Consider the following 22,551-nt stretch of genomic DNA (forward strand, 5'->3'; position numbering starts at 1 on the left):
TATCCCTTTTAGTAGGCAAATCACTCACTAGTATGCTCGACTAACAAGTCCAAATGACCTTTTACCCTTTCTCAAGAGCCAGAACTTTACTATCCTTCAGCTTCTCCCTCGGAGTTATCTGGGACAGCCAAATTTCATAGAAACATTAACCACCAGCTGGGTAAACGTGGAAAACAAAATCAGACATATCAACTAGCCTGTATGTTCAGGATTATTAGCCTGCCAAGGCAATTATTCCATAACTGGGTGCCCCTAATTCCAAGACTCTAGCCACAGCACAGACACCCAGTCACTGAGTGAAGCAATATGAATGTGGGTAAAAAAAGTGAGCATTTTATTTCTGTCTTACTATGTGATGGATTCTGTTCTTGAAATAACAACAGCTTTTCTACAATGTGTAGCTAATTAGTGCACATCTTGGGGCAATATCCTCTTCTGGCAAAGGAAGACAAGATCTTTGCCCTAGCATATCTTTGATTGGCAGGCATTATTAAAAAGAGGACACTTGGGCTAGGGGACATGCCCACAGCTTAGATATGTCAACACAACAAATGGACTGTCCTCCTTTGTGTCAATCCCTCCAGTTATGTTCCACCTGCTGCCCTATATTAGGTGTTTAAGGCAGAGGCTTTAAGGGATATCACGTGGGAAATGTGCAAGTTAGTACAACATGAAAACAACATGCTGTTCACTTGACAGATCCATTTGCTTACACATATGCTGGAAATTTTCAGATCCTTTGTAGGCTGATCCAACGCAATAGGTTTAGAAACTGGGGGACAAGCAGTTATTTCATTTTGAGACTAAATTCCCTTCTGTAAAACTCTGGAGTTTAATCCATCTCTGGAAATTTACAATGGCCATCCAATTCCTAGAAAATGGGAATGCCCTGAATTCTGGAGTACTGCATATATGAGTGAGCTATCCAGATCAGCTTTCCCTTCCAACTCCCCTTATTAAGCAGTCCTAAAATCTGAAGATGCCATTTCTGATAGTAATGAAGCCAGACTGTAAAATCCTGTGCTAAAGACTCCAGAGAGTTAGAAGCAGTATTGTCATCTAGGTGCAAGACAGGCAGCCCAACAAGAAGCTCACTTTAAATGCGAAGTTTTATTTTCTGCAACACTATCTGAAGCCATAAAGATCCTGTCTTATCCGCTTTCCAGCTAAGTTCCTCAGACATGACTCATCTCATTTGCTTTACTAATACCTCAGCTGCTGTTACTCCTCCCCATAGAAACAGTCAGAAGCTTTGGAGTATCATTTATTCAGACATCATACACACCTTCACGGAGCTCGGTGAAGATTCCCTCTCATTACCCACTGTTTTACCTTCAACTAGACCATTAAGATCCACTTCTGTTCCTATCTTCAGTTTGCCCAATTTGAATGGCAACTTATAGTAAACGTGTGGTAACTAAAGCAGTTCACAGAGTAACAGCTTGTCTAGATGAAGAAGTGACTGATTATGTTTCTAAGGTGAGAAGCAGAAAGCACCACATGAAACAAGCACCTGCTCACCTAGCTGCTCACACTGATACCATCTCAAAGGAAGAATGAGGTATTTCTTGGGCTTAAGCTTTTTCCAAAGCTAGACTGAAGCAAATCAGACCACAGCTCTGACTACACCTACTTCAATCATTTTACTGAACACTGATTGCGAATATTTCCGGCCAACTGCAAGATGTTGGCCTCACAGCCCACATTTAATGCCAGAGAAGAAGACGTGTTCCCTTAAACTCATCTACTAAGTCTAGATGTGGTTATTTTACAAAACTTTAAATCACAGCACAACTGTGTTAAAACAAGAAGGATTTATTTCTTTAAAACAAAGAGTAGTTGTTGATTCACACCAGCTCTGCCTAAAACCAGTTCACAACTCATGTTCCTTTTACCAATTTCTCCTTGGCTTCTGCATTGAGAAGCAAGATAAAAGAGCATGGTGACTCTGAGTCTGCTGTGAGAAGAAGATACGCCAATGAAGCCTGTTTTCTATGACAGCAAGAATCAATAAGAGTAGATATCTACTGCACCTCTTCCTGCTATCACTACCTTAACAGCAAGTCTCCAATGTTACCCTTCACTGCTTGGGCAATTTATTCTGCCTTTGCCTTAGCTACCTGGAAGAGAGCACTGAAAAGTGCTTTGAGCTTACCAGTGTCTGATTGTGTCCACCTAGATAGAAGCTGACGCCCACCAAAAGCAACAGGAGCCTCACCACTGACTTCTGTGGCACAGATCCTACCCTCAAATAGCCTTCACCTTTCTGAACCGAATAAGAGCTGGTACTATGACTGGTTTAAAGCTGAGATTTACTGAGGTACTGCTGTTGGTTTCACAAGTTTGAAAATACTATCCAAACTCTACTTAGTGCTTACACTTCGGTGGAGGTTTCCACTCCTCCTGTATCCAAGTAAAATCCAGAGTAGTACACAAAGGTAATTTTTTAAACAAGAAAAACAATTTACAACAATCCCACTTCCCCACTGGTTAAAGACCTATAACAGCAAACTATTGTTAATGCCATCCTCCAGATTAGCACCAACCAAACCAAGCTGGGAGCCTCTTGGCATTTCTTCCCAAACAAAACTATCTGCATAAGCCTAACATACGCTCAAACAGATTTTAAGTTTCATATTTTATCAGAAATCATAATTAATACTTACGTGTTTGTTTCTATACTGAGAAAATTGAGAGAGGCCAAAAACTGTTGCTATGGCACCTCCTCCAATGAGAGCAGTTCCTTTCACTGCCTTCTGAAATGCCATTTTTTACTGTAAGAGAAAAAGATAAAAATTAATAGGCAGTTTTACCATGTTAGAATCTAGGCTACAAAGAATAGATCATTTGTAGAAACTAATGACAATGTCATGACAAGTTGAAATTTAGGGTAGCAGTATATTAATTAGTGATTTTCATTGCAATACTAATAATTTCTAAACAAAGTCTAGACAGAGAACTCTGGTATTTGCTGTGAAAGCTGAACAACAAAAGTGTATTTAGATGCACAAGTAGATATGAGTACACACACACGATGTAAACTCTAAATATGCATATATGTGACAAGTGCTTACAATCCCATGGTAACAGCAGAATAACACCCCATCATCAGCCAGATGGCCACACAACAGGACAATCTACTTGACAAGACCACCTTTAGCTACCCTCCCATCCCACCAAACTATTTCTACAATCATATTTGCCTCACAGCACTCCATCCTGCTTTCCAGCCAGGAATTACCATCCCTGTATTCGCTCTATACCAGCAAAGCTTGTCCTAAGCAGGAATGGCGGATAAGCAATGTGCTGCTAGTCTGGAAGTTGGTCCTTCAGTGAGAAGCAGCAGCAGCAGAGACAGCAGACAAGATTAAGTGGCTTGAAATAAGCACAGAACTTTATCATCTGGCTACAGAGGGTTTGAAACTAGCCCTATGTGGGTCAGGCAAATTCTTGAAAGACCCACTGTTCAGATACTGAATGAAAAATTTGCATGGCACTGACCTGAATCTTAAGCAGGCACAACCTAATCCATCTTCCCAGGACTGCAGCAGCTCGCCTCACATTAGAAACAACATACATCAAATTTGAAAGACTCCTGTCAGCACTTCAAGCCCTCCAGTTATGCAGACATCTTTGCCCAAGCCCCACATTCACCCACTAGTCTACGTAGAAGAGATTTATCACCATTAAGGCTCAAAGCAGAAGGTGGCAAGTGTACAGCCCCATGCCAACACCAGCGGACTTACAATACGACAGGACCAGCTGGGGCCAGGAGCAGGGAGCAGTAGGGGCTCCCATCCCAAGCCAGGCAAGGGGTAGGTGCCAGCAGCCTCACCTGAAGCCTGGCTGGGGTCTCATACCTGGCTTGGGTCCCTCAGGCTGGCCTGCTGCTTTGCTCCAGCACAGCTCCGGGACAGTATAGTGCCTCCTTATCCAAACGCTTCACAGCCCTCCCTCAACAGCTGCTGTCTGCACCAGTTGTAAACCATCACTTTCAGCAGTGTACAGCCTTCTTGTCAAGATTTGCAGCACACTATTTACAATTCCAGTTATTTCTTTGGCTTCACAAGTACAAGTAAACATGTAATACTGTATGTTACTATGCATTTATACACATTTCATCGTTTTTCTCTCATTAGCTCTTCCAGCTACCATAACTGTTCTTTTTTCTTAAGAAATACCCCAAACATGTTTAAGACACAAGCCAAACAAGAAAGCTTCATTTTGAAGATGTGGTAAAGATCCTAATTTCATTTCCTGTGCAACACATTCAGCCTATAGGGAAATTCCATATGTTATTATTACACATAAACATTTGATGTACAGATGTTGTATGCATGTGTGTTATGCAAGTAATTATTGTACAGAAGGCCAAGACTTTGAGCTTCCCAGTTCTTCTGAAGAGCAGCGTGTGTGCTTTTGAAGATTCCCACCATAACATTTGTGTGTAGATAATCACATTCTCCATTATCTTCATAGTTCACCCTCAGAAAAGGCCAACTTCCTCTTTCCTTTACATGACAGTGAGGAGTAAAAGTGAAAGGCAACAGAGGAAACCCCATAGCAAGGGAAGTTTCTGAAAGGGGAGTTACTGTGGAAGCCTGCCCACACCTCCAGGGGAACAGGGAGGTAAGTGTGAGTCTGAGATACGGGGCCTCATTGCCAGCAAGGCAAGCAGCTGCACCAACACCAAGGCACAGCCCTGTCAGAAGCACACAGTGCCAGAGCATCTGTCAGAGCAGAGGTGTCGATACTACTCTGCCCTTCCCACTCCCTGCAGAATGGAGCCTAGCACCGTGGTGTGGCTGCCTCTCCCTAAGGGTGCAGGGCTCCCTGTCAGGGTGGCAGGGCTCCAACCAGCTGCCTCTGCAAGAGGAAAGGGAGTGCCCAGCAAGAAAGGCTTCCCACAGGGGTACCTACCAGCAGCCCAGCACAGCCAGCTCAGGAGACAGCCACACACACCAGGATGCAGGCTTCTCCCTCTCAGGAGTCCCTCTCCTGACAGTCTGGCATAAGTCCTGTACAACGGCATACGAGCAATCAGAGACACATCTTAACACAGGAGCAGGGTGCCTCAAAATCAGACCCTGTCCTGTAGGCTTATCCTCACCCCCAAAAATTAAAGAGTAAAACCTAACCATCAGCCTACCTTAGATCTGTTGAGACAACATTTTGTACTATCACTTCTACATACCTGAAAACACCTGCAGATACTCATGAAGTCATAACACAATATGAAATTCAATATTGCACAAGAATTAAAACAGCTGGAAAACTTGCACTGCCATCACCAAACTCATAATTTCCTGCAAAATAAAACTAAAACAATCAACACCAGCTCCCATACTGTCTATAGCCACACAAAGCATATGGTGATGGTGAATACATACATGTCATCCAAGCACGCTGTGTACTACACACACTTCTACCATAAGGTTTCTTCAAGTCGCTAGAATAACTCATCTTTCAGACTGCAAACTGGTGGCAGTCTTGAAGTAGTTTCACACACCTTACGCATCAGCAAAGGAGTCACTTCAAACAAGAGTAAGAAAGCCTTACAAGTGCCTGTTCTGGGAACACAATATGCTCTAGAATCCACAGAATTTAAAAAGAACAAATTAGCATCTTTCAACAAGCTGGCTCACATGTCTGCAGAGATACTGGCTTTCAACAAAACAAATGGAAGTGCATCCTTTCTGTACTTTGCCAAGTTCAGTAAGAAAAGGGGATGGCTGAAGCACAAATCCCTACTTATCCCTGTTCAACTGAACTCTTCAGAGGTTCATTAGTCATGAACAAACTGAGTGCCACACAGCTCAGCAGTTTGTGTTGGATGGCAAGCACAGCCCTAGAAGCTCATGGTCAAGGGCTGAGCACTCTCCACCCCAGGGGAACCAGAGGTAACTGGAAGTCCAGCCAACACTAATCGTTCTTCCTGGCCACCTGCCTACTCACACCTTTTCTGAGACCTCATGTTGAAGACCAGGTATATACCTACCTAAGTTAACCCATTACATTTTTGTTGAGTGGGACTGAATTAGAGCAGCACAAGGTATGCAAACCACTGACTAAATGTCTCAGTGATCACTGGCCACACCAGTTTACTTTTAAAACACAGTTTCCCAGACAGCTTTGGAAGTAATTTATTTTTAAAACCAAAGAAATAATGATTTCATGACTTCATGTTCTAACAAGCCTTTTTAGCAAGCATTTTATCAAAACTTCTAAAAAAAAAGGAAAAAAAAACAAACAAAAAACACTGAAGTTTTTAAAACAGACGAACTGAGGCAATAATGTAGCTGTTTTATATCTTTAATTATGGGTCAAAAAAAACTTAGTGCATCAACCTAAATATGAAGTTGTGAATTACACTAGAAATGTCATTGCACAGATGAAGAAAAAAAGCACAAATCCACCCAAAATTGCACAGCAGATTTCAAGTTGTTTGTACAGCAATGCAGCACAAACTTGTGGAAGTAATCAGCAGAATTAATTCAGCACTCACCGCAGTTGAGTTACATAGATAGCCTTGTGCTATTTTTCAGTCATTTGAAATATCTATTCTTCTAATTTTTTTTAACAAAAAAAGCTAACACACACACAAAAAACCCCAAAAAACAAAAAACCCCAACCCTCAAACAGAAAATGCTCACATACTGAATAAAAGCCACACTTAGTGAGTGCTAGGAAATAAGATAATGGCAAATATTAGGCCTGCTCTCTGTATTCAGAGAGCTCCATCTCCTCAGTTTCCATCTCCCAACAGTCCTCTGCAAATCACTGGTGCAGTCCCGAGATCTCTGCTTTCAGCTGCCTCAGTTCAAGCTGTTCCCTGTGCCTTCTTTCCCATTACTCTCATTAATACCAGCACCCTGCCATGCTAACATACTTTCCACAACCCCCACCCTACTCACGTACTCATAGGTGCCAACAGTTTAGTTGTGGATGCTATAGGTTCTCATTCATTAGCTAGGATAAACACTAGTTCTTCTAGATAAGACAATTCATTTAAACAGCAAAAGCAACAAAAGCCCCCATGCCTCCACAATGCTTGCTTTGATCCAGAAGGCTTTGAGGCATCTGTCACCAGCTAAACACAATAATACAGAGGCAAACAAATAGCTTTAATTTAACAGTTTCCTATGTAAAACATCTACTAAGAGCCCAAACTCCAGTGCCAACTGCATGAATTAAATATTCCTTCCTGTGTATAAATAAAGGACAGTCAGTCTTCAGAAGTTAAATGATTATCAAAATCAAATGAAAGTTTGACTCCAAATTGGTTTCTGGAAAATTTTGGATTAAATACAAAAATCTTTAGAGTGGTGCCTACGATAGCACAGTCTTCTGGCATACTTACATTTTCCCCTTTGAGTTTCTAACAGTGACTCTTTACCCTACATAATCCAGCACAAGCAACACAACACACACAGAAGGCTGCATAGCTCCACCAGCACCCGGAAGTGCAGGCACTTAATCATGAGCAACCAGGTTTGGGGGACTGAAGCAGTGTTGCCTGTGTTTGCTTCCACTGCCTCCCAGAGCCAGCTTCCTCACATGAAGCAAAACACAAATGTGCACTGATAACAAAAGGAAAACACAAGAAAGACCTGAGTGTTCCTAAATGTCAGACAGGAAACCACAGCAGGACAGCAGATATTTCAAAAGCAGTTCCAGTATGCAGGGTAGCTACAAGGAAAACAGAAACTCCCTGCTCACAAGGAGAAGACAGGGGTAATGGGAACTCTCTCCAGGTTACTCCTGGAGAGATTCCAACTGGACACGAGGAAAATTTTCCACCATGAGAACAACCAGCCACTGGAACAACCTCTGCAGGAAAGTGGTGGACTCCCTAGCAGTGGACACTTTTAAGATTCAGCTAGACAGGGTGCTGGACCATCTAGTCTAGGTCATGCTTTGCTTAGAAAGGTTGGACCAGATTACCCCCAAGGTCCCTTCCAACCTGGGGTTCCATGATTCTATGATTCAGCAAAGGCAATAACCTTGAAGGGGCTTCAGACTGCACAGCCATGTAGCATTCATGTCTGCTGTCCCAGTTTAATATCCTTTGAATACAGCTGTGGTTGCCCACAAACTGTTAAAACTTGATCCAAACATCCCATAGCTTCCTCTACAAATAAGCCCCACTTTTTCACAGCACATACAACATGCAAGAGAGCTGTGACAAGCCTTCCTACTAACATAACCAGCTTACAGCAACTCAGAGGACACCAGCAGTGAGCTCCAGACACTACCACAGGAGGCATGAAGGTACAGGCACGTAGGTAATGGGGGTTAGGATCACTCCTACAGTGGGACCTTCCACCAGTCTTACTGTGGATACCACATTCCTAACCACACTAAAATGACATCGAATGTGCCACCAAGAACAGTTTGTCACTTTCATTACACAAGATAACATGTATAACATAAAGACACAGTCAGACTCAGTGCTCTCTATACAGAAAGGATTTCCAGCCTCAGCCATCAGTTCTGGGAAAGGGACTACCCTCTGCCCAACAGCCAGCTACAGGTGTTGTTAGCTCTCCTCAGAGCCAATACGCAGATTATACACAATTCTTCAGGAAAAAAAAAAGCCAAACCAAAAACACTCCCAGGAGAGCAGCTGCTCAAATTGCCACATAAATCTTGCTCACCATCACTAAGGGAAGCTTATTCAGGGGCAGAAAGGAAAATACAACTTACCATAAGCTACTCCAACACAAAGCTAGACAGGCATTTGAATATACAGATGGTGCTTTTACACCTAGAGCATCTCAATTTCATTCTAGGAACCTGCAAGCTCACATTTAGCAGGTACTTCAAGCAGGCAGTGCCCCAGACAGCCAGTGGACAGACAGTACAGATGTGCTGTGCCACCATGTGCCATGCCAACGCTCTGCCCAAACTCCTTAGTGGCGCTCTGATCACAGAGCTGAAGCACCTTTCCTATGAAGACAGGCTGATAAAGTTGGGGTTGTTCAGCCTGGAAAAATCTCTAGGGAGACCATAGAGCATCTTCCAATACCTAAAGGGGCCAACAAGGCTGGAGGGACAATTTACAAGGGCACGTAGTGCCAGGAAAACAGGGAATGACTTTAAGCTGTGAAAGGGGAAATTTAAATTAGACATTAAGAAAAAACCCTCTTCTCTATGAGGGTGATGAGACAGTGGAATGGGTTGCCCAGAGTAGCTGTGGCTGCCAGCCCTGGCAGTGTTCAAGGCAAGGTTTGCTGGGACTTGCAGCAATCTGATCTAGTGGAAAGTGTACCCTACCCGTGGCAGGGGGGTTGGAACCAGAAGGTGTTTAAGGTCCCTTCCAACCCAAACCATTCTATGATCTCCCTGCCCAAATGCTCGAGCTTATTTCTGAAGGGAACTGCAGTGCATGTGGGAAATGGCACACAACAAATTCTCTAAGCAGGAGGATGGCTTAAACATTGCCTTTGTGTACACAACCTCTAAGGGAAATTAGAGGCTCTCTAAACATACACTTGTAGTTTTTTAAGTCAAGCTCTGTCCCAGAATGAATGCTAAAAGCTGCTGTTGGCACCAGCAGGATAAACCAGAGCACAGAAGATGAAAGGGAAAAGAATGCAGTCCACAGTTATGGCAAAGATTGTACACAGAGTGCTATGTAGGAAGAGAGGAGCCTACGCTTAAAAAAGCCTCATCTTTTGCAACTGGGTAATAAACTTGACTCTCTTCCAAGCTGAGATCAATAGCCTGTGATGGAAACTAAATTTTATTTTAATAAAAATTATTAGAGCGAACAGCATAGGAAGTGATGCTGTCAGAAATAAGCCATTCTGTGATCTTTCCATAACACAAATATGTTGAGTCACCTTTATAAAGGCTCAGTGTACAGTGCTTTATTGCTGTGTGTCCTCTGACACTGTAAATCTGCATGTTAACGTTTATCCTTAGTTCTGATACAGGCAATAAATGGCACCCTTTGGACCCAGGCCCTCAGTTCAAGGGTGGCCTGAGTCCCTGAGAGGCTCTACAACGAGCTCCAGCAGGATCACGGAGCCCTTGACTGGCACGGGAGGAGCCAGCAGCATGCTGCCAGGCAAGGAGTGGCTATTGAGTACAGCATGATCCGCCCAAAGAGTTAAATAACCCTGCGGGGAACATTGCTCATCGAAACAGCTGAGAAAGATTGACAGGGACATTAGCTCAAATTTCTAGCTATTAAAGGATTCCTGATAAGAAGAAACAGGCTTCAAACTTGAAAGGAAACACAAGGGGGGGGGGGGGGGGGGGGGGGGGGGGCAGTCCACATAAAATGGAAACTACACAAAAGATTTCTCGAGGCAACATCATGCTTTCAGTTTCCAAAAGTTAAGGAAGTTAACACAAACTGTCGTCACAGTAGGAACTGTTCCCTGCTGCAGCGCATTACTTAACCAGCAATTCAGAGTCATAGTGACTTTGCTGTAAAGCAGCAACAGCCGCTGCCTCAGGAAGTTCCCACTCCAGAGTCCAGGTTAAGCGAGGACCCGGCCTCAGTGAGGTCCCCAGCTGAACTCACAGGCTAAGAGACCTTGGACCTCCTGCCTCATGGACAAGGGCTCCACTTTCTCAGCTAACACACTTCCTAAATGCAGGATTCCTCTGCTTCACTTTCAGCCCGACATTTGAAAACCAAAAAGGATACAAAGTGCAACTTACATCCTGATTTTTAAAGAAATAATTTCAACACCCGTCTTCAGTAGATGTTTCTGAATATCATGCCTCACACAACAAACATCTGCCACCCCACAGTTCTCATTAGCTTGACATAAATCCTAGGAGTGACTTGCCTTTCTCGTTTCCTGTAATGCCTACCCAGGCAGCTGCAAGACTATCAGCTGGACCTTATCTTGAGTTGTGTAACCCACTTCGACCTCAGGGGGCCAGGTGACTAAAAAGCAACCTCTGTAGTTGCTGGCATTTCTGTACTCAAGTACTTTCTAAGTAGTAAGATACAGAGTTTATTTAGGCAATGCAGGGCCAGAGTTGGTGAAAGAATGAAAGGAATCAGGGAAGAGGGAAGGAAGGGGAATGGTGGGAAATTCAGATGCAGAATTGTGAGGCAGAGATCAAAGATGACTACTTTAGCAAAAGTGAAGAGACAGATGGATACAAACTGTAGAGCTTAGCAATAGGAGTGTGTGACGCCCTGTATGCTGCCATCAGATATGGTCTATGAGACGCAAAACCTGTTAAATTAAGAGAAGAAATCCAATCTGTTATGTTGTATATCTGCGTGCTTTATGAGGCCATTACCATGGTATCTGTGTGCTTCACATTCCATTTTAAACGAACACATCTAATAAAGTGAGTCACTCAATGGAAGACTTAAAAATAGAAAACTTACAATCATCACCACTACAGTTTGCATAATCTGCCATTGGTGCAGTAGCATTGTCTAATTTGATCTACCTCATTCCTTCCAAAAGTTTCTCAGGTAGGTGTTGAATGATGAGAGCCCCAGACCAATGTCCCTCCAGGCTGAGCAGAGTTTCACACCGCCTCTGCTTCTCCCAACAGCTGAAGTTGCTATCCTCAGCTCCCTCTAATTCAGCTTTTGATCATTCTTGGAAGACTACTTAAAAGGTGGCTACTGACAGCACACATAACAGCAGTAAGACAGGCCACAATTAAGGTTCTCACTGTGAGTAACTCAAGCATTTAAGTCTGTACTAATCTGAGTGCATGGTTACTGGCAGTTTGCAGGATTTGCCAATGCAGGAAGTGGGCAAACAACAAGAAAAAGGGGATGTAATCAGAAAATAATCCCATCAGCATCCCCCTTGACAAGATTGGCTACCAGCTATCTCTCATTTGCTTTTTAAACTGAAGTGATCAATACAACATTACATAGGATGCCAGACGATACTAACTGAAGTGTCTTAAAAGCAAGTGATAAAGCTTAAATCAACCCAAGAGAAGATGCTTCCCGTGCAGCACTCCTAACAGTCATCAAGCATCTCTCCTCAGCTGACATGGGCCTGGTCTTCTGGACTTCACTGTGCTACTTCTAACCAACCCAGTAACTACAGCAAACAAGAGAACAAAGCAGCACGCTTTGAAGGGCAACCAGGGCTCATTATCTACCTCACCTACAGAATTCTGGGCCACTGACTCATGCACTCACAGCTTCTACCTGTAACTCCTGTAAGCCATATCTGTAATGAAGCTGCACACTATGGAAGAGTTCCAATAGGTACAAAACCTAGCAGAGTCCACCCTCCAAATCCTCTCCTAAAACCTCTGATGGCTACTACAGGTTCTTAAATACAAGTTACAGTACTTTTAATTAAGGAATTATCCAAGAACTACCTTGCCACCCAAGCACAGAAACAACCTACAATATCTAGACAGCTCACAGAGTTACAAGTCCCTCACAGCCACAGACCGCAACACAAAATTGTAAGCCTTTGTACATCAAATTAAAACCTGAAACAACCACAGTTCACCCTGCACTAATCAGGGGGAGCAAAGCAGCAGTCTACTATATGGGGAAAATCCTTCCCATGTACCATGCCAACAGCAGTTGCAGCGCTTGTCATGCAGAAAAATAAAGCAAAAAATAGGCATACTGTCCTCATCACTTCTCTTGGTCCCCACTGTTTCAAACTACTTAATTTCCTTTCTGTCCTCAGGTACCAAGATTTTCCCACCCAGCATTAGACAATATTCCAGCTGCTTTAAGCTCCATCCTACAAGGAGCTTCTCTTTCCACTATTTATATTTTTAACCTAACCACTTATTTTTCTTCTGTTTTGTTACCCTTCTATCAAAAAAAAAAAAACCCTTACAGATCATGAGAGGAAAAATCTGATTTGCAAATCTCTACTGGGTTTTCAGACAGCAATCACCTTGCCAGAGAAAGCAGTGTGTTTCCGAGAAAAAGGCAATCCCCAGCACTTTACCCAGGAACTAACAGGAATACAAAGAAACACTGAGGTAATGAGTATATTGATCTTTCCCACCATATGAACATCATAATATATCTATCAAATTTCATGCTAAAATTATTTAAATTCCCTCCTGTCCTGTTGAAAGATGGCTTCAAAATCTGCCATCCAAGGAGTGGAAAAGACAGTCTCTGGCCTGATTACTGACTAAATGTAGAGTATGATTTCCCTACCTTTTTGTTCTTGTGCTACTGTATTTAACTCAAACAGTTCAAATACTCACTCTTGCTTTTTCTATTAGTGGGGGTCAAGATCAGCCATAAACCCCACCATATATAATAACACAATAATAACAACTTGCAAATACTACAGAATCGTAGAATAGTTAGAATTGGAAAAGACCTTAAAATCATCTAGTTCCAACCCCCCTGCCATGGGCAGGGACACCTCACACTAAACCATGTCACCCAAGGCTCTGTCCAGCCTGGCCTTGAACACCACCAGGGATGGAGCGTTTATAACCTCCCTGGGCAACCCATTCCAGTGCCTCACCACCCTTACAGTAAAGAGTTTCTTCCTCATATCCAATCTAAACTTCCCCTGTTTAAGTTTTAACCCATTACCCCTTGCCCTGTCACTACAGTCACTAATGAAGAGTCTCTCACCAGCATCCTTATAGGCCCCCTTCAGATACTGGAAGGCTGCTATGAGGTCTCCATGCAGCCTTCTCCAGGCTGAACAGCCCCAACTTTCTCAGCCTGTCTTCATACAGGAGGTGCTCCAGTCCCCTGATCATCCTCATGGCCCTCCTCTGGACATGTTCCAACAGTTCCATGTCCTTTTTATGTTGAGGACACCAGAACTGCACACAATACGCCAAGTGTGGTCTCACAAGAGCAGAGTAGAGGGGCAGGATCACCTCCTTTGACCTGCTGGTCACGCCTTTTTGATGCAGCCCAGGATACAGTTGGCTTTCTGGGCTGTGAGCGCACACTGAAACCAGCTCATGTTCATTTTCTTATTGACCAACACCCCCAAGTCCTTCTCTGCAGGGCTGCTCTGAATCTCTTCTCTGCCCAACCTGTAGCTGTGCCTGCGATTGCTCTGACCCAGGTGTAGGACCTTGCACTTGGCATGGTTAAACTTCATGAGGTTGGCATCAGCTCACCTCACAAGCATGTCAAGGTCCCTCTGGATGGCATTCCTTCCCTCCAGCGTATCAACTGAACCACACAGCTTGGTGTCATCGGCAAACTTGCTGAGGGTGCACTCAATCCCACTGTCCATGTCACTGACAAAGATGTTGAGCAACAGCAGTCCCAACACCAATCCCTGAGGGACAACACTTGTTACTGGTCTCCAGCCAGACATTGAGCCACTGGCAACAACTCTTTGCATGCAGCCATCCAGCCAGTTCTTTATCCACCGAGTGCTCCATCTATCAAACTGATGTCTCTCCAATACAGAGACAAGTATGTCATGCAGGACAGTGGCAAACGCTTTGAACAAGTCCAGGTAGACTATAAACCAATCTATAAACCATTCACTGTAATTAGACAGAAATGTTCTTGTTAAATCCAGTTAATTTACAGCTGTTCACCCTTTCTCTTGATATTCTTCATTCCCCTTGTATTTAATGTAGATATTTCATTATACGGTCTACCAGGACCGCTTGATTCTAATACTGACCTACATCCATGGTTTTATTTCCCACCTTAGTCAAACACTAAAGAGGAAAGGATTTGAAAATAGTTTGCTTCTTACAAGGCTGGACATAGACGTGCACATACAAACAGGTACGTGCTCAAAAAATAGCTACACGTTAGGTGGTTACTTAGGCGTGTCAAGGAAGTAGCCTAGTTTTAATACACTGTAATAAAGATTGAGACCTGATAATACACATACAGAAATCTAATCCCAGAGGAGGGGCATGCATTCAGTAATATTTCGAAATCAGAATCAACCCTTGGTTTCAGAAATATGTTGCCAAGCAAAGAAAAGGGAAGCACAGCTCAAGACTTTGTACTTGGAGAGAGCAGAGAAACGACAACCTGGGTGGGCTCCATCAGCAATCAGCAGCATTTGAAGATAACTTGGAGCAAGTGCATCTGGCATCTGGAAACACCTCTGAGAGTTACTTGAGAACCTGGCTCAAAGTTATATCAGGATACAGAATGCTTCTAGAAGCAATACCCTGATACTGTAGGTTTTGATTTCAAATTGTGTGTTCATTATGTAATAACAACTGCTTTCTAAAGTAACACTTTTTGGAAGAAATAGGCTACATCTACATTAGCAAGATCTGTGGCACAGCTGCAGTGGACCCCTAGAGCAAATGGCTGTTGCTGAGACTGTGGTCTCCTCAGTGTCCATGCTCTCTGCATCATTTACCCTCAAGCAGCTACAGACTGGACCCACAAATACCCATGGAGCAGCTCAAGTGCACAAGGCCTTCCTTCTTTAAAAGGTGAGCAGTTTTCCACTTCCTGCTTCAGGCTTTCTTTTTTTCAGCCACTAATTTTTATTTTGTGTTAGTTTCCCTCTTTACCCAGCACTTGTCTTGTTGGCTGTCTCCCACCCTCCTGACCATGCCCACAAAGAAGGGCACAGGCAGGTGCCCAGGTCAGTCATGGGCTCAGCTCTCCGTGCCCTTCTTGAGGCAGAGGGCTGCAGTCCTGCTGACACCCATGAGCTCCCATCAGATGCAGCGGGCACACCCACAGCGATAAAGCTAATCCCCAGAAAAATGCAGGCTCACACTACAGCCAAAGGCCAAACAACATACAGTAAATTAACTAAATTATACAACTAGGCTATCAGACCTCAGGTTGAAACTGGGTGCAGCATAGGCCTGTATATTTTATAAAAGGTAAAAATAATTCTCCAAGTTCTCTTCTCCAGCATGTAAACTAGCACTGCTATAAAAGTAAGTTGTTGCTTAACAGAGCTATTTGCAAATGCAAACCCTTCTTTTGAAACCCTTGGGATATTTCCATGTGAAAGTAGAAAGTAACTATTGCAAACTGACTGTGGAAAAGGAACGTTTCTTTTAAATATTTGCTAAAGCTTGCAGAGACTTGTGTGAAGACAAAGGAGGGAGCAGAATGGAACCTGCATGAGTTTTCATTTGGAAAAGTGGTTTGCTTTAATGGTCATTCAACCTACCACATCCATCCAGCTTTCCAAATTCCTCTTAGTGACAAATTACCAGGTAAAACTGGATCTCTTGACAAAATATTACATTATGTAAAACAGGCCTAGGTCACAAAGTTATTATTACTATGCTCCTGCACACGCATACATACGCACACACACAATTAAGCAAAACAAAGTGTATAACCATATATACATACAAAGTTGCACTATAAGTTGGACAGAAGGTGTGTGTAGAATTTTTCATGTATGTGTGCCTACTCAAAGCTTTCATCCAAAGTTAAACTAAATAAAATTGGTAACATCTGACATTAATTATATTCTAATTATTGCTATTTTAGAAGAGACGATACTGGATTTTGCCCTAGCTATCAACCCTTAGAGATCCTGAAATATCAGACTGTCTTTACTAGATGACTGTCAGTCCCTGCTCATCACTAAACATTTCTGAGGAACCATACCGATGAATAAGTGAGAAAAGGTGATTAATGTCAATTAAAAATACACCATGCTCCGAACAGCTGGGTCTCCGAGCCTTCTTCTTATCCATGGTCAGAAGATCACCTCACAAACTGACTTCAGAATCTCAAGGCCAAACTTTGTGTGATTACCTGGGCAAACTGCTCATGTAGGAAACCTGAATGGAAACCCTGTTGCCCACTAGCAGTCATGGCTCAAACAGATGCCACTGCAGCAGACTGCAAACACGGAGAATGAAAACAAGATATACAGAGAAGTCTAGCCATGACCCCGAGGATCACTAAAAGACAAATGCAAGAGTCTGTAGCAGTAACAGACTCATGCGACTGCAGTGCTTCAGGCCTTCAACAGAAAGCAGTTATCTCTGCAGCTGCCCTGTGAGTAGCTGGGAACCCACTGCAACTGAACAAGGGTGGAGATGTGTTCCTGCCACCACTCCTGATACAGTTCAATGCCTTTGCCCCTGAAGAAAGCCCTGCACAGCTGCAGCAGGTACAGCTCCCTGATATGAGGGCCTCTCACCAGAGCAGAGAGATGAGGGCAAGTAACAAGGAGCAGGGTAGAGAAAAATGCAGCTCTCAGAGTGGAGGGAACCCTTGCTTCCCAGCAACAGGTGGAAAGGAGCTCTCTTTCAATACACCTGTACTACCAGTTTACAGTAAACAGCAAAGTTCCACAAGTAATAAGTGGCTGCTTTAAACTCATGATCTCCACATACACATGTTTATATCTTTTCCTATAGTCATGGCCTTATAAATGCTTACTGAAGTTGTAAGAATGCAAAAAAGTTTGGGGCTTACTTGTTAAGACTGATGTGCTCTCATCCAGAAACAGTCCCCTGAGCAAGTTCAGTGTGAGAAGTAACTGTCATCATTTTCCAAAGTTCAGACTAACTACAGCTATGATATTCCTTGCCCAGAATTCACTTTTTCGTTTTTAATAATAGGAGACACTGTAATCTACCAGGTCTACGAAATAAAATCTAGTTGATGAGTTCTGCAAACCTGTTTGTTATATGTAGATTTCCACAAAAGTACAAATAGACACCGGGCTGTGCCTCCGTGTCCAAGGACACTGATGGGGCTCAGCCCCTGAGCAGGGTGACAACGCACAGGCAAGCCGGACAGCTGCCAAGGGTTTCGTACCACTTTCATGAAACAATCACACCATCCAGATTTTTATTATTCTTTCTACCCAAAAGCTTAAATAAAACAGGGAGAGGGGGCTGGGAGCCCTTGGCAGCATAAGCTCCTACTGTGCATTGCAAAAGTAAGATCTGGAGAAGCAAAAAGACGGTAATGATGCGATTTGTAATAAAGGGAACTTTACGATTTAACCCTCGATTACCACACGTGTGTCCGGTACGGATCGCGCACAGAAAAACCCTCCGAGCCGGGGCAGCACCCGCTGCCGGTGCTCCCGCAGAGTCAGCTCCGAGCGGGGGACCTCTCCTCTCCTCAGCAGGGCCCAAGTGCAAGAACTCCGCTCCCCTCCCGCTGTCGAGCCCCCGCCTCCAGACCCACCGCCACTTACTGCAGGAGCCCAGGCGAGCCCGCTTCCCTCTCAGGCTGCAGTGGGGAAGCCGGCCAGCTCCCTGCGCGCCTCCTCCGGCCGCGGCACGCCTCTCCTTGCCGCCGGCAGCTCACCGCCTCCGCCTCGCTCCGCCCTCACGCCAAAGGCACCTCCCCGCCCTGGCCGCCGCTCGGCCCGGACAGCAGACCGGGCCGGGCCCTGCGGCAGGCCTGCTCGCCTTAAGAGGGAAGACGAGCACTAGGCCCCGCTGTCGGGGCCTGCTCCCGCCTCCTGCTCCGGCGCTGAGGAGAGCGGCGCGGAGCCCGGCCCCTCCTCCGGCTCCGGCTGGGCGGGCGCGGCTCCGGCTTCCAGCCCCGGCTCCGGTGGGCATCGGGCACTGGGGCTGCTCGCCCTTTGCCTTCAGCCAGGAGCTTGTATTTGCATGAACTGATCGTGGTCGTTTCTGAGGAGTTACGGTGGTGGCTGGCCTTCAGGTCACCAGAGGTTTCTTCCTTATGGGGAACAAATCCAGTATATTAATATATATTAATGCCCATCTGTTTACTGTAGATCCTTCACAGCTTGCACAGTGGATAAGTGAACAGTGCAGCAGAGAGAGGACTTTCCGACACATCTGTTGATCTGTAGTAGAGCCATAATATTCATGACCTGGATGATTCACAGAGGAAATCCCAGACCAGAAAAATGCTAAATCTCTGAGGATGCACATTTGAAAGAAAAAAAAAATACACTGTGCATAATGGATGTATAGAAACTCTCATATCTTTCAGCTGTCCTTTCCAGTGGACATACTGTGGCAGTATGGCATGAAGATGGTTGAGAAATCATGATTCAGCATCCTTATACTCCTGCCAGCTCTTTTACTCTGACTGAAACTTCTCATGAGACTCCGCTGAGCTCCTGATTTCTACTGGGCTTGGCAGAAGCAGAGTTTAGCAGCTAATCCAGGTCCTCAGCAAAACCAGAGTTTCCACCTCCAGGCAGGATGCATAGCAGGCCCTCAGGAGCCTGCCACAGGGTGACACTTGACCTGTGACAGAGAGGGAACTTCAGAGCACAAGTGCTGGGACAAGTTGAATCTCAAGTTTAGTTTTGCAATGTGGAGTATGCAGGCTTGTTTATTGAGGGCTTCACAATTCTTTTTACCTCTCCAAAACAGCAGATTTCCAGTCTTGAGCATCCCTGGGCACTTGTGTAAGGCTTGCAAGTTGCTGATGGGGTGATACCTTGAGACATTTTAGCAGGCTGAGAGAGCTGGGGTTGGGGTCTCTCCAGGGAAACCCTTAAAGCAGCCTTCCAGTGCCTAATGGGGCCAATAAGAAAGCTGGAGAGGGGCTTTTTACAAAGGCAGGTAGTGATAGGCAAGGTTGAATGGCTTTAAACTGACAAGAGTAGAGATCTAGATTAGATATCAGGAAGAAGTGTTTTCCAGTGAGGCACTGGCACAGGTTGCCCAGAGAGGCTGTAGCTGCCTGGCAGAATCCCTGGCAGTGCTCAAGGTCAGGTTGGATGGGGCTTTAAGCAACCTGGTTTAGTGGAAGGTGTCCCTGCCTGTGGCAGGGGGCTTGGAACTGTATGATCTTTAAGGTCTCTTCCAACCCAAACGAGTGTGTGACTCTATGATTTTGTATCCCCTCATTCTTTCTGTTCTGTGATATCAAGTGACAAGACTTGGAAGAGCTGATTCTAACAGTTATGGTCTCTAACAGTAATCTTGTTTCTCATCCTTGTTCCCAAGCTCCAGGGTCCTAGGGATGCAGCTGACAAATATAGCTATGTGTTTTTTGGGAATCATCTGGATATTCCTGCCTGTTGCTTCTTTTGCAGTGAGAAAGCAAGACACACATTAGTGGTAAGCCAGGATCTTCCTCCTCCTCCAAAACACATTGTTAAACTTTTAACTGTAGCTTTTTTCCATGCAACTTTACAGTATTAGTGCACTGCAGTAGTGGTTCCACAAGTTTGGGATCTCCTTTTCCATGAAGGGCAAAAACACAAGCTGATCATATGACTATTTATACCCGTAAGCCCATCACAAGTCTGTCTCTGCTCACATACTGCTGTATCAGTTGCCTTTTGCAGTTGGTGTCACACATGAAGGGCCTCTCCACACCCTTTACGCTGTACTCCCTGTGGTTCCCTGCTTTCCAGGCACACAGGGATCAGCAGTGCATCTAACTGTGCTTCTTGGCTGTCTCCCAGAAACTGCTTTTATTGCTGTTCTTCCGTGCTTACTATTTAGTCAACGTGCTTTATAGGCAGCATGAGATGTGTTTTCTAGCAGGCACAGTAAAACAACCTGCTGCTGCCATGGAGGATGGGCCACACCTCCCTCCTACAGTGTCCTTCTAGCATGCTCCCTGTTCCTGTCAGCCAGTGAAATGTCAGTAACAGGTCCTATCTGGGAAGGCCATAGGAACCTAATCCCTCCGTCCTGGGTCAGATATAACCAGATGAGCTAAACTGGATGCTGCAATAGCAAGGTGTGGCTGTCAATTCTCTAGGTAGCATTTAAAGTCAGTGAACAACTGCAAGGGTTGGATTTCAGAAGTTTTGCAAAGTAAGTGATATTCAGGCCACCAGTTCTGGAAGCAGTTTTTATCCTGGGCACATGGCACTGCTCTCATAAGGAAATAAGGTCTCAAGTGGCAGCTGGAATTAGTGTACTCAACACATACTCAAGCTTAGAATCTACAGGAGTACCTCAGCTGGACAGAATGAATGGGCAATGAAAGGAAAGGGCCCCAGAGTGAATTCATTGGTTTTGGGGAATATGGTTTGGTTGGGTCCCAGGTTTTTTTTCGGTTGGATTTTTTTGGGGGGGGGGGTTTGTGTGTTTTTTTTTGTCTGTTTGTTTGTTTTGTTTTTTGGGGATTTTTTTTTAATGTGAGAGAGGAAGAAGAGTAATTAGACTAGGAAAAAAATGGATTTAAATGCAATTTGTGCTGAATAATTTCAGCATAATCCAACACGCACAAATTCTACGTGTGAATACCTACCCCATATATGTGTGTACTAACATGATAATAAATGTTGTTGTTTCGTCTGTCTCTAACAAATATTCAAAGCATCATCACAAATTTGTTATCCTCCCACCTCTCAGGGTTGTTGTCTACAACAGATGTGGCTGCATTGTCAGTATCAATTTATGGCAAATTTTGATCGATTCAAAACAACGCAGCATATAAGTGTAAAATGTGTGTACATCCAGTTCCCAAGTATATATTCTGCACCCCAGCACTTCTGTGTTTCACGAACACTTCCAAGCCAGGAAAATGTTAAAGGGTAGTAAAAAACATGAGTGCCGTATTGCTCTTCTTGTAAAAGGTAAATCCAAGAATGACTGAAAACTTTTATAAGGATCCCATTTTTCTAGCAATCTCCCTTTCCAGGAGTGGTTCTCTACCTGTTCACATGTTCAGCTACCCCCAAGCAAGGGATGGGCTGTTCTTTCCTCCCTTTATTAGGCTTCTTTAACTACCATTGTCTTTTTATCTTAGTTACTTTTCCAGCTGTTTTTAACTTAGTTCCTGGTTGGTAAAGGTTGGTCTTCATAAGTTTGAATAATGACAGATTTTGGCAACGTTAAGCAAAAAAATTAGATACCTCAAAGTATCTAATCTAAAGGAATTCATCCCTCTTGAGTCTGTTTTTTTATTTAATGTCTAGATGAAAATATTACCTTCTAAGTCTCCGTGTGTGTGGCTTGGTCCTTGGGACATGTGCCAAGACAAGAATTTTAGATGCCCGAAATCATGTGCTCAGCAGGTATAAATTGTCTCAGGGAGAGTTCACCTTTTCTCCTTAACCCCAGAGGCAGTTTCTTTTCATCAGCAAGGGAAGATGGAGAAAAAGAGTATCACTGTTGCCTGACTATATGCCAGTGTCATGTATCATAAGAAGAAAATCTGTTCATATGTTCACAAATATGTTTTCTCCTAATCTGTCTTCAGGAAAAAGCCTTTGGGAGGAGCAAGGGGTAATAATGGCAGGAGACTTGAAGTGACAGAAACAGAAGGAGAATTTCTCTGCAGAGATTTTTTCAAGCAGGCACTGCGATAGGTCGTCCCATTAGAAAATAACAGTACCTAGTCATAGCCATGATTAAACATTTAAAAGTATTCCCATCTCTGGCTGCTGGTGTCCGGTATCATTCAGAAATACAACTGTAGCACATCACGTGAGATGTACTCAGACAGTTTGCTGCCTGAGCCAGGCTATATTGCTGGTGTTTAGTCATTTTCCCCCTGCCCTGCAACAGATTAAAACGTCCATGGTGTTTGTGTGCACGTGTATCTGAAAAGAGAAAGTGGCTCATTTTTCTATTAAAACTAATGTGTTACCAACATAATTATGTCTTATTGTTTGCTGTTATATAAAGATAACACATCAGAGCTGAGTCACAGAAACAAATGCAAAAAATTGCAGTCTTAAAAGAATAAGGTGACAGGTCACATTCATTGTTGTAGAACAAATGCAA

General features: G+C 44.0%; 1 protein-coding gene across 2 annotated transcripts in view; it reads right to left on the reverse strand.

Moving 5' to 3' along the window:
• GPD2 (glycerol-3-phosphate dehydrogenase 2) overlaps positions 1 to 18,322 on the reverse strand; it is a 63,704-nt gene extending 45,382 nt beyond the window's left edge. The window contains exons 1-2 of one of the 2 annotated variants that reach the window (XM_005153733.3): positions 18,072 to 18,322; positions 2,667 to 2,774 (exon numbers count right to left, since the gene is read on the reverse strand). In XM_005153733.3, the coding sequence (XP_005153790.1) occupies positions 2,667 to 2,768 (102 nt within the window). In that variant the 5' untranslated portion in view covers positions 2,769 to 2,774; positions 18,072 to 18,322. Of the gene's footprint in view, positions 1 to 2,666; positions 2,775 to 7,360; positions 7,380 to 18,071 lie in introns of those variants that run through there. The other variant, XM_031053343.2, reaches the window with a different exon arrangement.
• Between the last annotated feature and the right edge of the window lie 4,229 nt (positions 18,323 to 22,551).

The sequence above is a fragment of the Melopsittacus undulatus genome, chromosome 4 (assembly GCF_012275295.1).
Source record: "Melopsittacus undulatus isolate bMelUnd1 chromosome 4, bMelUnd1.mat.Z, whole genome shotgun sequence".
Classification (NCBI taxonomy): domain Eukaryota; kingdom Metazoa; phylum Chordata; class Aves; order Psittaciformes; family Psittaculidae; genus Melopsittacus; species Melopsittacus undulatus.